Source organism: Tamandua tetradactyla, chromosome 8, assembly GCF_023851605.1.
Source record: "Tamandua tetradactyla isolate mTamTet1 chromosome 8, mTamTet1.pri, whole genome shotgun sequence".
Lineage (NCBI taxonomy): Eukaryota > Metazoa > Chordata > Mammalia > Pilosa > Myrmecophagidae > Tamandua > Tamandua tetradactyla.
Window position 1 is genome coordinate 122,701,849 of NC_135334.1, and position 14,411 is coordinate 122,716,259.

A 14,411-nucleotide genomic window follows, 5' to 3' on the forward strand; every position below is an offset into this window, starting at 1 on the left:
ATAACAGCCATTCTAGTAGATGTGAAGTAGTACCTCATTGTGGTTTTGATTTGTCTTTCCCTAATGGCTAACAATGTTAAACATTTTCATATGCTTATTGGTCATTTGTGTATCTTCTATGGAGAAATGTCCAATCAGATCTTTTGCCTATTTTTTAAATGAGTTACTAATCTTTTTATTACAAAGTTGTCAGAGTTCTTTATATTCTGGATGCAAGTCCTTTATCAGGTATATGACCTAAAAATATTTTCTCTTGCTCTGTGGGCTGTCTTTTCAGACTTCCTGTTTGCATCACATAAGTTTTTACTTTGGATGAAGTCCAATTATCTATTCTTCCTTCTATCACTTGTGCTTTTAGTGTCAATCCTTCTGAAGAAGGATTTGCTAATGCAAGGTGATAAAGATTTACTCTTGTGTTTTCTAAGAACTCTATAGTTTCAGGTCTTACACTTAGATCTATGATATGCTGTGAGTTAAATTTTTCGTGTGGTAATAAAAGAGGGGGTTGAACTCTAATTCTTTTTATTGTCACAGAAAATATACTATCATTAATTATATCTAAAAGGCTAGTTTCAAAACAGACCAATTTCATTACTGAAATAGCTAATTCTGAACACAGGTTTTTGGTTTTAGAGAATTAGGCTTTCTAATATTCAGAAACCTTCTAATTCCATAGAGAACCAGCAAGTTTCATGAAGAGTACCTAACTCTCCCATATTACCAAAGATGGGATGGAGTAACTCTCATTAACATGAACAAAAGACTAAGTAGGCAGTGACAGAGAAAGCAAAGAAAGATTGGAAGCAGTAGTAGAGAACAGAATTTTAGAAAACCTAGGAACTTTCTGAAAGCAAAAATAACTTGCAGATTTCAGTCATCAACGCTATTCTACACTTTTTCATTCAGAAAGGGAAATACTGAAGATTAAAAGAAAGCACCTAGTAGCTTGTTTTTTTTTATTTATTTTTTATTTTTTATTTTTTTATTAACGGAAAGAAAAAAAAAAGAAATTAACACAACATTTAGAAATCATACCATTCTACATATGCACTCAGTAATTCTTAACATCATCACATAGATGCATGATCATCGTTTCTTAGTACATTTGCATCGGTTTAGAGGAACTAGCAAAACAACAGAAAAAGATATAAAATGTTAATATAGAGAAAAGAAATAAAAGTAGTAATAATAGTAAAAAAACAAACAAACAAACAAACAAAAACCCTATACCTCAGATGCAGCTTCATTCAGTGTTTTAATATGATCACTTTACAATTAGGTATTATTGTGCTGTCCATTTTTGAGTTATTGTATCTAGTCCTGTTGCACAGTCTGTATCCCTTCAGCTTCAATTACCCATTGTCTTACCCTGTTTCTAACTCCTGCTGGACTCTGTTACCAATGACATATTTCAAGTTTATTCTCGAATGTCGGTTCACATCAGTGGGACCATACAGTATTTGTCCTTTAGTTTTTGGCTGGACTCACTCAGCATAATATTATCTAGGTCCATCCATGTTATTACATGTTTCATAAGTTTATCTTGTCTTAAAGCTGCATAATATTCCATCATATGTATATACCACAGTTTGTTTAGCCATTCTTCTGTTGATGGACATTTTGGCTGTTTCCATCTCTTTGCAATTGTAAATAACGCTGCTATAAACATTGGTGTGCAAATGTCCGTTTCTGACTTTGCCCTTAAGTCCTTTGAGTAGATACCTAGCAATGGTATTGCTGGGTCGTATGGCAATTCTATATTCAGCTTTTTGAGGAACCGCCAAACTGCCTTCCACAGTGGTTGCACCATCTGACATTCCCACCAACAGTGGATAAGTGTGCCTCTTTGTCCGCATCCTCTCCAGCACCTGTCATTTTCTGTTTTGTTGATAATGGCCATTCTGGTGGGTGTGAGCTGATATCTCATTGTGGTTTTGATTTGCATTTCTCTAATGGCCAGGGACATTGAGCATCTCTTCATGTGCCTCTTGGCCATCCGTATTTCCTCTTCTGATAGGTGTTTGTTCAAGTCTTTTTTCCATTTTGTAATTGGGTTGGCTGTCTTTTTGTTGTTGAGTTGAACAATCTCTTTATAAATTCTGGATACTAGACCTTTATCTGATATGTCATTTCCAAATATTATCTCCCATTGTGTAGGCTGTCTTTCTACTTTCTTGAAGAAGTTCTTCGATGCACAAAAGTGTTTAATTTTGAGGAGCTCCCATTTATTTATTTATTTCTTCAGTGCTCTTGCTTTAGGTTTAAGGTCCATAAAACCGCCTCCAGTTGTAAGATTCATAAGATATCTCCCTACATTTTCCTCTAACTGTTTTACGGTCTTAGACCTAATGTTTAGACCTTTGATCCATTTTGAGTTAACTTTTGTGTAAGGGGTGAGATACAGGTCTTCTTTCATTGTTTTACATATGGATATCCAGTTCTCCAGGCACCATTTATTGAAGAGACTGTTCTGTCCCAGGTGAGTTGGCTTGACTGCCTTATCAAAGATCAAATGTCCATAAATGAGAGGGTCTATATCTGAGCACTCTATTCGATTCCATTGGTCGATATATCTATCCTTATGCCAATACCATGCTGTTTTGACCACTGTGGCTTCATAATATGCCTTAAAGTCCGGCATCGCTAGACCCCCAGCTTCGTTTTTTTCCCTCAAGATGTTTTTAGCAATTCGGGGCAACCTGCCCTTCCAGATAAATTTGCTTATTGGTTTTTCTAATTCTGAAAAATAAGTTGTTTGGATTTTGATTGGTATTGCATTGAATCTGTAGATCAGTTTAGGTAGGATTGACATCTTAATTATATTTAGTCTTCCAATCCATGAACACGGTATGCCCTTCCATCTATTTAGGTCTTCTGTGATTTCTTTTAGCAGTTTTTTGTAGTTTTCTTTATATAGGTTTTTTGTCTCTTTGGTTAAATTTATTCCTAGGTATTTTATTCTTTTAGTTGCGGTTGTAAATGGGATTCGTTTCTTGATTTCCCCCTCAGCTTGTTCATTACTAGTGTATAGAAAAGCTACAGATTTTTGAATGTTGATCTTGTAGCCTGCTACTTTGCTGTACTCATTTATTAGCTCTAGTAATTTTGTTGTGGATTTTTCTGTGTTTTCTACGTATAGTATCATATCGTCTGCAAACAGTGATAGTTTTACTACTTCCTTCCAATTTTGATGCCTTGTATTTCTTTTTCTTGTCTAACTGCTCTGGCTAGAACTTCCAACACAATGTTGAATAATAGTGGTGATAGTGGACATCCTTGTCTTGTTCCTGATGTTAGGGGGAAAGTTTTCAATTTTTCCCCAATGAGGATGATATTAGCTGTGGGTTTTTCATATATTCCCTCTATCATTTTAAGGAAGTTCCCTTGTATTCCTATCTTTTGAAGTGTTTTCAACAGGAAAGGATGTTGAATCTTGTCAAATGCCTTCTCTGCATCAATTGAGATGATCATGTGATTTTTCTGCTTTGATTTGTTTATGTGGTGTATTACATTAATTGATTTTCTTATGTTGAACCATCCTTGCATACCTGGGATGAATCCTACTTGGTCATGATGTATAATTCTTTTAATGTGTTGTTGGATACGATTTGCTAGAATTTTATTGAGGATTTTTGCATCTATATTCATTAGAGAGATTGGTCTATAGTTTTCTTTTTTTGTAATATCTTTGCCTGGTTTTGGTATGAGGGTGATGTTGGCTTCATAGAATGAATTAGGTAGTTTTCCCTCCACTTCGATTATGTTGAAGAGTTTGAGGAGAGTTGGTACTAATTCTTTCTGGAATGTTTGATAGAATTCACATGTGAAGCCGACTGGCCCTGGACTTTTCTTTTTAGGGAGCTTTTGAATGACTAATTCAATCTCTTTACTTGTGATTGGTTTGTTGAGGTCATCTATTTCTTCTTGAGTCAAAGTTGGTTGTTCATGTCTTTCCAGGAACCCGTCCATTTCATCTAAATTGTTGTATTTATTAGCGTAAAGTTGTTCATAGTATCCTGTTATTACCTCCTTTATTTCTGTGAGGTCAGTAGTTGTGTCTCCTCTTCCATTTCTGATCTTATTTATTTGCATCCTCTCTCTTCTTCTTCTTGTCAATCTTGCTAAGGGCCCATCAATCTTATTGATTTTCTCATAGAACCAACTTCTGGTCTTATTGATTTTCTCTATTGTTTTCATGTTTTCAATTTCATTCATTACTGCTCTAATCTTTGTTATTTCTTTCCTTTTGCTTGCTTTGGGATTAGTTTGCTGTTCTTTCTCCAGTTCTTCCAAGTGAACAGTTAATTCCTGCATTTTTGCCTTTTCTTCTTTTCTGATATAGGCATTTAGGGCAATAAATTTCCCTCTTAGCACTGCCTTTGCTGCGTCCCATAAGTTTTGATATGTTGTGTCTTCATTTTCATTCACCTCTAGGTATTTACTAATTTCTCTTGCAATTTCTTCTTTGACCCACTTGTTGTTTAAGAGTGTGTTGTTGAGCCTCCATGTGTTTGTGAATTTTCTGGCACTCCGCCTATTATTGATTTCCAACTTCATTCCTTTATGATCCGAGAAAGTGTTGTGTATGATTTCAATCTTTTTAAATTTGTTAAGACTTGCTTTGTGATCCAGCATATGGTCTATCTTTGAGAATGATCCATGAGCACTTGAAAAAAAGATGTATCCTGCTGTTGTGGGATGTAATGTTCTATAAATGTCTGTTAAGTCTAGCTCATTTATAGTAATATTCAGATTCTCTATTTCTTTATTGATCCTCTGTCTGGATGTTCTGTCCATTAATGAGAGTGGTGAATTGAAGTCTCCAACTATTATGGTATATGAGTCTCTTTCCCTTTTCAGTGTTTGCAGTGTATTCCTCACGTATTTTGGGGCATTCTGGTTCGGTGCGTAAATATTTATGATTGTTATGTCTTCTTCTTTAATTGTTCCTTTTATTAGTATATAGTGTCCTTCTTTGTCTCTTTAACTGTTTTACATTTGGAGTCTAATTTGTTGGATATTAGTATAGCCACTCCTGCTCTTTTCTGGTTGTTATTTGCATGAAATATCTTTTCCCAACCTTTCGCTTTCAACCTATGTTTATCTTTGGGTCTAAGATGTGTTTCCTGTAGACAGCATATAGAAGGATCCTGTTTTTAATCCATTCTGCCAGTCTATGTCTTTTGATTGGGGAATTCAGTCCATTAACATTTAGAGTTATTACTGTTTGGATAATATTTTCCTCTACCATTTTGCCTTTTGTATTATATATATCATATCTGACTTTCCTTCTTTCTACACTCTTCTCCATACCTCTCTCTTCTGTCTTTTTGTATCTGACTCTAGTGCTCCCTTTAGTATTTCTTGCAGAGCTGGTCTCTTGGTCACAAATTCTCTCAGTGACTTTTTGTCTGAGAATGTTTTAATTTCTCCCTCATTTTTGAAGGACAATTTTGTTGGATATAGGAGTCTTGGTTGGCAGTTTTTCTCTTTTAGTAACTTAAATATATCATCCCACTGTCTTCTAGCTTCCATGGTTTCTGCTGAGAAATCTACACATAGTCTTATTGGGTTTCCCTTGTATGTGATGGATTGCTTCTCTCTCGCTACTTTCAAGATTCTCTCTTTCTCTTTGACCTCTGACATTCTAACTAGTAAGTGTCTTGGAGAACGCCTATTTGGGTCTAATCTCTTTGGGGTGCGCTGCACTTCTTGGATCTGTAATTTTAGGTCTTTCATAAGAGTTGGGAAATTTTCAGTGATAATTTCTTCCATTAGTTTTTCTCCTCCTTTTCCCTTCTCTTCTCCTTCTGGGACACCCACAACACGTATATTTGTGCGGTTCACATTGTCCTTGAGTTCCCTGATACCCTGTTCAAATTTTTCCATTCTTTTCCGGATAGTTTCTGCTTCTTTTTGGAATTGAGATGTTCCATCCTCCAAATCACTAATTCTATCTTCTGTCTCTTTAAATCTATCATTGTAGGTATCCATTGTTTTTTCCATCTTTTCTACTTTATCCTTCACTTCCATAAGCTCTGTGATTTGTTTTTTCAGTTTTTCTATTTCTTCTTTTTGATCAGCCCATGTCTTCTTCCTGTCCTCCCTCAATTTATCGAGTTCATTTTTGAAGAGGTTTTCCATTTCTGTTCGTATATTCAGCATTAGTTGTTTCAGCTCCTGTATCTCATTTGAACTATTGGTCTGTTCCTTTGACTGGGCCATATTTTCAATTTTCTGAGCGTGATCCGTTATCTTCTGCTGGCGTCTGGGCATTTAGTCAGATTTCCCTGGGTGTTGGACCCTACAGATTGAAAGATTTTTCTGTGAAATCTCTGGGTTCTGTTTTTCTTATCCTGCACAGTAGGTGGTGCTCGTGGCACACGTTTGCCTACGGGTTCCACCGGTGAAAGTTGCTTTGGGTCCTTTAACTCTGGAAAATTCTCGCTGTAGGGGAGGTTCGGCAGCCGAAGCGTCTGGGAAGAGTGCCAGCCGGCCCGGGGATCCGAACGCGGGGAGGGTCGCCGGCCGCCGCAACACGGGAGAGCGTCCGGCCGAATTACCTAGTCGGCCCGGGGCACCAAGCGTGGCGGGAGGGCGCCAGCTGTCGCAGCCCAGGAGAGTGCACTGTTCCCAGCCAGACCGGGGAGTCACGTGTTTGGAAGGGACCCCCCGGTAACTGTTCTCCGTAGTCTGGGGATTTCCGACCCAACTCTCTCAGTTGGTCCGGGGGGCCTCGCGTGGTGGGGGTGCCAGCCGCCTTGGCCCAAGAGGACCGCCTGTCCAATTCTGCCAGCTGGCCTGGGAAGGAGGAAGGGAGGGACTCCGGCCGCTTGCCGTCCCACCCGGGAAAGCCTGGGCCCCTCGGCGATCTCACCGGAGCTGGTTCTCCCAGAAGTCAGCCGTTCCAGGATGGGGTACGCCGTCCCTTTGATCTCCGTCGTGGCTCCAGGAGCTGCTCTGTATTGTCTCCACTCCCCCAGTAGCTGTTCTGAAGGAGGAAAGGTGAGGGTGGCAAGGCTGTCGAGGCTGGTGGCGGAGGAGCCGGTGAAGGCAGAAGAGGGGAGAGGAGGGCAGGCCGGCGGACAAAGAGGGGAGAGGAGGGCGGGCGGGTCGGCTGCTGCCCTAGTAGCTTGTTTTGAAATTAAATCCTGGGAAACCCAAGACTAAAAACCCTGTTTGCTATTATTTCAAAATACAGAGGTTGGCCACTGCAGCACTCAGGTAGTATGTTACAGAAACTGAAAACTTAAGCTCTATTAGGTTAAACCCATATTTCTTAACTTTTTTTCCCCCATTACTGTTCTCCCAAAAGGCTTTTTGAAATATTTTTCCCTTAATTGTTCTCTCACTCCATGAAATTTACAGATCGTGCACAGCATGTATTTCTGTGCTTTCTACATAAAAATATAAGATTGCCCCTGACCTCAAAGGACCAATTATTGCCTCCCTGAGGGTGTAACAACCCTTGTTGAGAATGCACAGGTCAAAAGATCTGCATGCAAGTCCTGATTACACACTCCCTGTTGGCAGAGTTTACATGCAGAATTTGGCATCCCCCTTCTTTGGCTCTCCTCTCCAGCCCCAAATTCTGTCTTCTGGTCTTCAAGCCTGAAAGACCATAGATTTTCTGTCTGGATTTCATGGACCAGGGCCTGCCATCAGGTTAGAAGCTGTAAAAAACAGGACTTACATGTTGACCCTCTACAGAAGCTGCCTGCTTTAGGTCACTTCCCAGTTTACTCAAATGGTTTTTTTTTGTATTTTTTTCTGGAGTTTGTATTTATTATCTAAACAGGGTCACCGATAAAAGTTTACATGACCATTACTGGATACAGAACCTTTTAATTAGTTTGCAAAGGATTTCATTCTAAGATATCTGGAATGTATAAAGTTCCCTCTACTTTCCCAAACACTTGGTTGATAGGTATACACAGCTTGCTAATCTCATTAAGGGAACCATCTCTCACAATATTTTCTTAGGTCTTATGGGTTTATTTTTATTTTTCTGAGTTTTGCAACTTCTCTAAACTCTGAGATACACACAAAATATTTAAAACAGTGATTCATCAATTTTCATCTTGGCCAAAATGAACAGAAGTGATCTTTCAATCACTTCCACAGTTTTTTAACATTTTACATAATAATGATCATCTAGTACATAGAACTGCCAGTCAAGAAGAGGATATGGGGTAAGGCACAGTGGCTCAGCAGGCAGAGTTTTTGCCTGCCATGCCAGAGACCCAGGTTTGATCCCAGTGCCTGCCCATGAAAAAAAAAAAAAAAGAAAGAAAGAAAGAAAGAAAAGACGAGCATATGACTCTGGTGGCTCAGTTCTCTGCTAAGCACTGACTCATGGAAATAAGCAGAACTACAAATGACTGGTCATGACCTTGAGTAATCTTAACAATAAAGATAAACATGGGGGAGGTAGGGTACCATTCCAGAGAGGCAAAGTCTCTCAAAAGAAAATCACTTTTGACCAAAAAGGCCTAAAAATTTTAAATTAGCAAGTTAATCAACATAATTGTGCTGGTTTGAAACAGCTGTGTACCCCAGAAAAGGCAGGTCCTTTAATTCTCATTTAATGTTGCTGGGTGGAGTCTTTCTGACTGTTTGCATGGAAATGTGACCCACCCAATTGCAGGTGGGACCTTTTCATTAAATGGTTTCCATGGACATGTGTCTCCTCCACCCATTAAAGGTGGGGTTGCTTACTGGAGGGAACCATTTTGAAAAAAGCTTTAGTGCCAACAGAGCCCACCGAGCCAGAGACCTATGGAGATGAAGATGGAAAACGCCCCCAGGGAAGCTTTATGAGATGAGGAGAGAAAGCTAGCAGACTTTGCCATGTGCCATTCCAGCTGACACAAGCGCTCTGGACACATTAGCCTTTCTTAAATCAAGTTATTTTTTTCCTGAATGCCATAGTTAGCTCATTTTCACAGCTTTAGAACTTTAAACTTGCAACTTAATAAATTACCCTTTTAAAAAGCCATTGTGTTTCTGTATATTGCATTCCAGCACCTCTAACGATGTAAAACAGCAATACAGGATTTGGGACTCACACCCAATGACAGTTTATACAAAACGCACATTCTTTTAACAAATGAAATGTTTAAGTTACATTTAGGGAAATAATAAATTTCCCCTACGTAAACTTGTCAATATTTAAACACATTTTTGTTGTTTTTGTGAAGCTAAATAACCCATCCCAGACTCCATAAAAGTAGTCCAAAAGTATTCTGTCAGAACAGACTTCCTGATTTTTAGTTTAGAAAGTTTTTTTAAATTTATTTATTAATTTAAAAAATTAAGAACAAACAAAAACATTAACATATAATTCTGTTCTACATGTATATTCAGTAATTCTCAATATCATCACATAGTTGCATATTCATCATTTCTTAGAACATTTGCATCAATTCAGAAAAAGAAATAAACAATAACAGAAAAAAAAAAGATTATACATACCATACCCCTTACCCCTCACCCTCATTTATCACTAGCATTTCAAATTAAATTTATTTTAACATTTGTTCCCCCTATTATTTATTTTTATTGAATATGTTCTACTCGTTTGTTGACAAGGTAGATAAAAGGAGCATCAGACACAAGGTTTTCACAATCACACAGTCACATTGTGACAGCTCTATCATTATTCAATCATCCTTGAGAAACACGGCTACTGGAACACAGCTCTACATTTTCAGACAGTTCCCTCCAGCCTCTCCATTACATCTTTTTTTTTTTAATTTTTTATTAATTAAAAAAAAATTACAAGAAACAAACATTCCCAACACATACACTCAGCAATTCACAATATCATCACATAGTTACATATTCATCATCATGATCATTTCTCAGAACATTAGCATCAATTCAGAAAAAGAAATAAAAAGACAACAGAGGGCGGGCCGCGGTGGCTCAGCGGGCAAGGTGCTTGCCTGCTATGCCGGAGGACCTCGGTTCGATTCCCGGCCCCAGCCCATGTAACAAAAACGGAGAAACAGAATACAATAAAAACAAGAAAATGTTTAAAAATGTTTCCCTTTCTTCCTTCCTTCCTTCCTTCTATCCTTCCTTCCTTCTCTCTGTCTTTCCTTTAAAAAAAAAAAAAAAAAAAAAAAAAAAAAAAAAAAAAAAAAAAAAGACAACAGAAAAATACAACAAACAGAAAAAAAAATTTTAAAGGCCATACCCCTTACTGATCCCTTCATTGATCACTTGCATTTCAAACTAAATCTATTTTAACATTTGTTTCCCCTATTATTTATTTTTATTCCATATGTTCCTCTCATCTGTTGACAAGGTAGATAAAAGGAGCATCAGACACAAGGTTTTCGCAATCACACAGTCACATTGTGAAAGCTATATCATTATACAATCATCATCAAGAAACATGGCTACTGAAACACAGCTCTACATTTTCAGGCAGTTCCCTCCAGCCTCCCCATTACATCTTGGATAACAAGGTGACATCTACTTAATGCATAAGAATAACCTCCAGGATAACCTCTCAACTCTGCTTGGAATCTCTCAGCCATTGACACTTTGTCTCATTTCACTCTTCCCCCTTTCGGTCGAGAAGGTTTTCTCAATTCCTTGATGCTGGGCCTCAGCTCATTCTAGAGTTTTTATCAATCCCTTGATGCTGAATCTCAGCTCATTCTGGGATTTCTGTCCCACGCTGCCAGGAAGATCCACACCCCTGGGAGTCATGTCCCATGTAGACAGGGGGAGGGTGGTGAGTCTGCTTGCTGTGTTGGCTTGAGAGAGAGGCCACATCTGAGCAACAAAAGAGGTTCTCTTGGGGGTTACTCTTAGACCTAATTTTAAGTAGGCTTAACCTATCCTTTGCAGGATTAAGTTTCATATGAACAAACCCCAAGATTGGTGGCTCAGCCAACTGCTTTGGGTGTCCACACTGCTTGTGAGAGTATCAAGAATTCAACTTGGGGAAGTTGAGTTTTCCCCCGTTCTCACCATTCCCCGAAGGGGACTTTGCAAATACTTTTCCACTCACTGATCAAATCACTCTGGGATTCATCAGGGCATCACCTGGACAAACCAACAAAATCTCATGTCCTATACAAGTTCCATGTACTTAAGGTGTTCAATCAACTATCTACATAAGTTATATTAGGAGATGCACTAGTCAAAGTATAGATTTGTACCAAATAAACATTTTTTGCTTTAGTCTCACACATTAGTTGAAATTTTAAACTATTAAGTACCATCTATTTTCAGCACACTGCAGTAATGACATTCTTTTGTTCTTCCTCATGCAAAAACATTTTTTAAATTTGTACATTTAGTCACTATCATTATATACTCAAGGCATTCCTAGATTACACCATCTCAATCTTTATCGTCTATCTTTCTTTGTGATTTCATTTATGCCCCAGCCCTCCTCCCTCTATCATTCTCATATGCAGCTTCATTCAGTGTTTTAACATAATTGTATTACAGTTAGGTAATATTGTGCTGTCCATTTCTGAGTTTTTATATTCAGTCCTGTTGCACAATCTGTATCCCTTCAGCCCCAATTACACAATATCTTACCCTATTGCTCTCTGTTACCAATGAAATTCTCCAAGTTTATTCACTAATGTCAGTTCATATCAGTGAGACCATACAGTATTTGTCCTTTTGGTTCTGGCTAATCTCACTCAGCCTAATGTCCTTAAGGTCCATTCATGTTGTTACATACTTGATAACTTTATTCTGTCTTACAACTGCATAATATCCCATCTTATGTAAATGTCACAGTTTGTTTAGCCAACTGTCTGTTGATGGACATTTTGGCTGTTTCTATCTCTTGGTAATTGTTAATAATGCTGCTATAAACATTGGTGTGTAAATGTCCACTTGTGTCCTTGGCCTCTTGTCCTTTGAGTAGAGACAGCATATTGATGGATCCTGTTTTTTAATCCATTCTGCCAGACTATGTCTTTTGATTGGAGAGTTTAATCCATTAACATTCAGTGTTATTACTGCATGGGTAGTACTTTCTTCTACTATTTTGCCTTCTGGATTTTATATGTCATATCTAATTTTCCTTCTTTTTACCTTTACTCATAGTCTTCCTTTCTATACTCTTCTCTACACCTGTCTCTTCTGTCTTCATATCTGTCTCTAGTGTTCCCTTTAGTATTTCTTGCAGAGTTGGTCTCTTGGTCACAAATTCTCTCAGTGATTTTTTGTCTGAAAATGTTTTAATTTCTCCCTCATTTTTGAAGAACAGTTTTGCTGGATATAGAATTCTTGGTTGGCAGTTTTTCTCTTTTAATAATTTAAATATATTACACCATTGTTTTCTCGCCTCCATGGTTTCTGCTGAGAGATCTGCACATAGTCTTATTGGGCTTCCCTTGTATGTGATGGATTGCTTTTCTCTTGCTGCTTTCAGGATGCTCTCTTTCTCTTTGACCTCTGACATTCTGATTATTAAATGTCTTGGAGTATGTCTATTTGGATCTATTCTCTTTGGGGTATGCTGCACTTCTTGGATCTGTAATTTTAAGTCTTTCCTAAGAGTTGGGAAATTTTCAGTGATGATTTCCTCCATTAGTTTTTCTCCTCCTTTTCCCTTCTCTTCTCCTTCTGGGACACCCACAACACATATATTTGTGCGTTTCATATTGTCTTTCAATTCCCTTAGTCCCTGCTCATATTTTTCCATTTCTTTTCCTATAGTTTCTGTTTCTTGTCAGATTTCATATGTTCCATCCTCCAGTTCAGAAATCCTATGCTCTGTCTCTCGAAATCTACCATTGTAGGTTTCCATTGTTTTTTTCATCTCTTCTACTGTGTCTTTCATTCCCATAAGTTCTGTGATTTTCTTTTTCAGACTTTCAGTTTCTTCTTTTTGTTCTTTCCTTGCCTTCTTTACATCCTCCCTCAATTCATTGGTTTGGTTTTTGATGAGGTTTTCCATGTCTGTTCATACATTCTGAATTAATTGTTTCAGCTCCTGTATGTCATTTGAATTGTTGGCTTGTTCCTTTGACTGGGCCATATCTTCAATTTTCCTAGGGTGATTTGTTATTTTTTGCTGGCGTCTAGACATTTAATTACCTTAATTAGTTTATTCTGGAGATTGCTTTCACTTCTTTTATCTAGGGTTTTCTTGCTGGATGAATTTGTTGTCTATTTGTTCTTTGACATTCCGTTCAGCTTTATCTGGACCTTTAGCTTAAGTTTTGTTTAACAGAGGAGAATTTTTCAGTTCTTGTTTTCTTGTTTCTTGCCCTGCTTGTGTGGTGCCTTTTCCCCACACACACTTAGGAGGGTCTACTTAGATATTATAGAGCCCAGCCAGATTTTCCCAGACCAAACTGGCCTCCTATCAGGAGGAAATAGTCACCTGCATCAGTTTTCCCTGAGGGTGAGACCCAGCAGGTTGAAAGACTTCCCTGTGAAGTCTTTGGACTCTGTTTTTCTTATCCTGCCCAGTATGCGGTGCTTGTCTGACTGCAGGTTCCACCAGCATAAGATGATGCGGTACCTTTAACTTTGGCTAGGGGCGTGGTGGAGACAGAGGAGAGGTTGTAGGCTGGTTTTAATGGCTTCAAATTACCAAGCCCTGGTGTCTGAATTCCTTGATGGAGGGATTCCACCTGGATGGGGCTTCACCCCTTCCCTGGGGAAGGCACAGGCTCCAGGTAAGCCCGCAAAAGAGCTCACTTCTGCCTATGCCTCGGGCAGTTGCAGCCTGAAAAGTCCTGCTACTGTATCCAGAGGCAGTCAAGCCTTTGTAGATACACAGCCACAAAAATCTCTGTTTCCTCATTTTTTTTTTTTCCCCTTTTTCTGTCAGTCCTGCCCCCTTGGCGCCGGGGCAAAAATGAGCAACCTCTGCTTTGATCAGGTTCACCTAAGCTGGGGACCTATTTTTAGTAGTCAGAATTTGTTAATTAGTTCCACAATTGGCGTTTCATTGTGCCCAGTCCCTGCTGCTGATAAAGTCCTTTCCTTTCCCCTCTGGGAAGCGGCCTGTGGGGGAGGGGTGCTGGCCACCACAGCTTTGGGAACTCACGGTTCTGGGGGGTGCTTGCAGCCAGTCCAGCTGGTCCAGACTGGGGTACGCTGTGTGTCCAGTCACAATCGTGGCTCCGGGAGCTGTTCTGTACTGTTTCTGATTATTTAGTAGTTGTTCTGGAGGACGAACTAAAATGTGCACGTTGTTAAGCCGCCATCTTGACCCGGAAGTCCTTTTTTTTTTTAAGAAGAAAAACAAATATCTTTGTGGCAAGTTTACTTTTGCAGTGGCAGACAGAAACTACATTTTCAGTTCACCTCAGAAAGGCCTGAATTTTGATATAAAGCTTAAAAGTCCTGACATACTCCCCAAGGTGGAAAAAAGATGCCACTTTAAAAAGGAACAAACTGAATTGTCCCCTAAAGGT

General features: G+C 38.7%; 1 protein-coding gene across 20 annotated transcripts in view; it reads right to left on the bottom strand.

Moving 5' to 3' along the window:
* Nucleotides 1–14,411, bottom strand: part of PHF21A (PHD finger protein 21A) — a 289,223-nt gene that overhangs the window by 124,570 nt on the left and 150,242 nt on the right. For 3 of the 20 annotated variants that reach the window (XM_077114520.1, XM_077114521.1, XM_077114519.1), the window contains exon 4: nucleotides 14,042–14,216. The exons of the other annotated variants lie outside the window; for them this stretch is intronic. In XM_077114520.1, coding sequence (XP_076970635.1) covers nucleotides 14,042–14,216 — 175 coding nt within the window. The remainder of the gene's footprint in view (nucleotides 1–14,041; nucleotides 14,217–14,411) is intronic. 20 annotated transcript variants of the gene reach the window in all.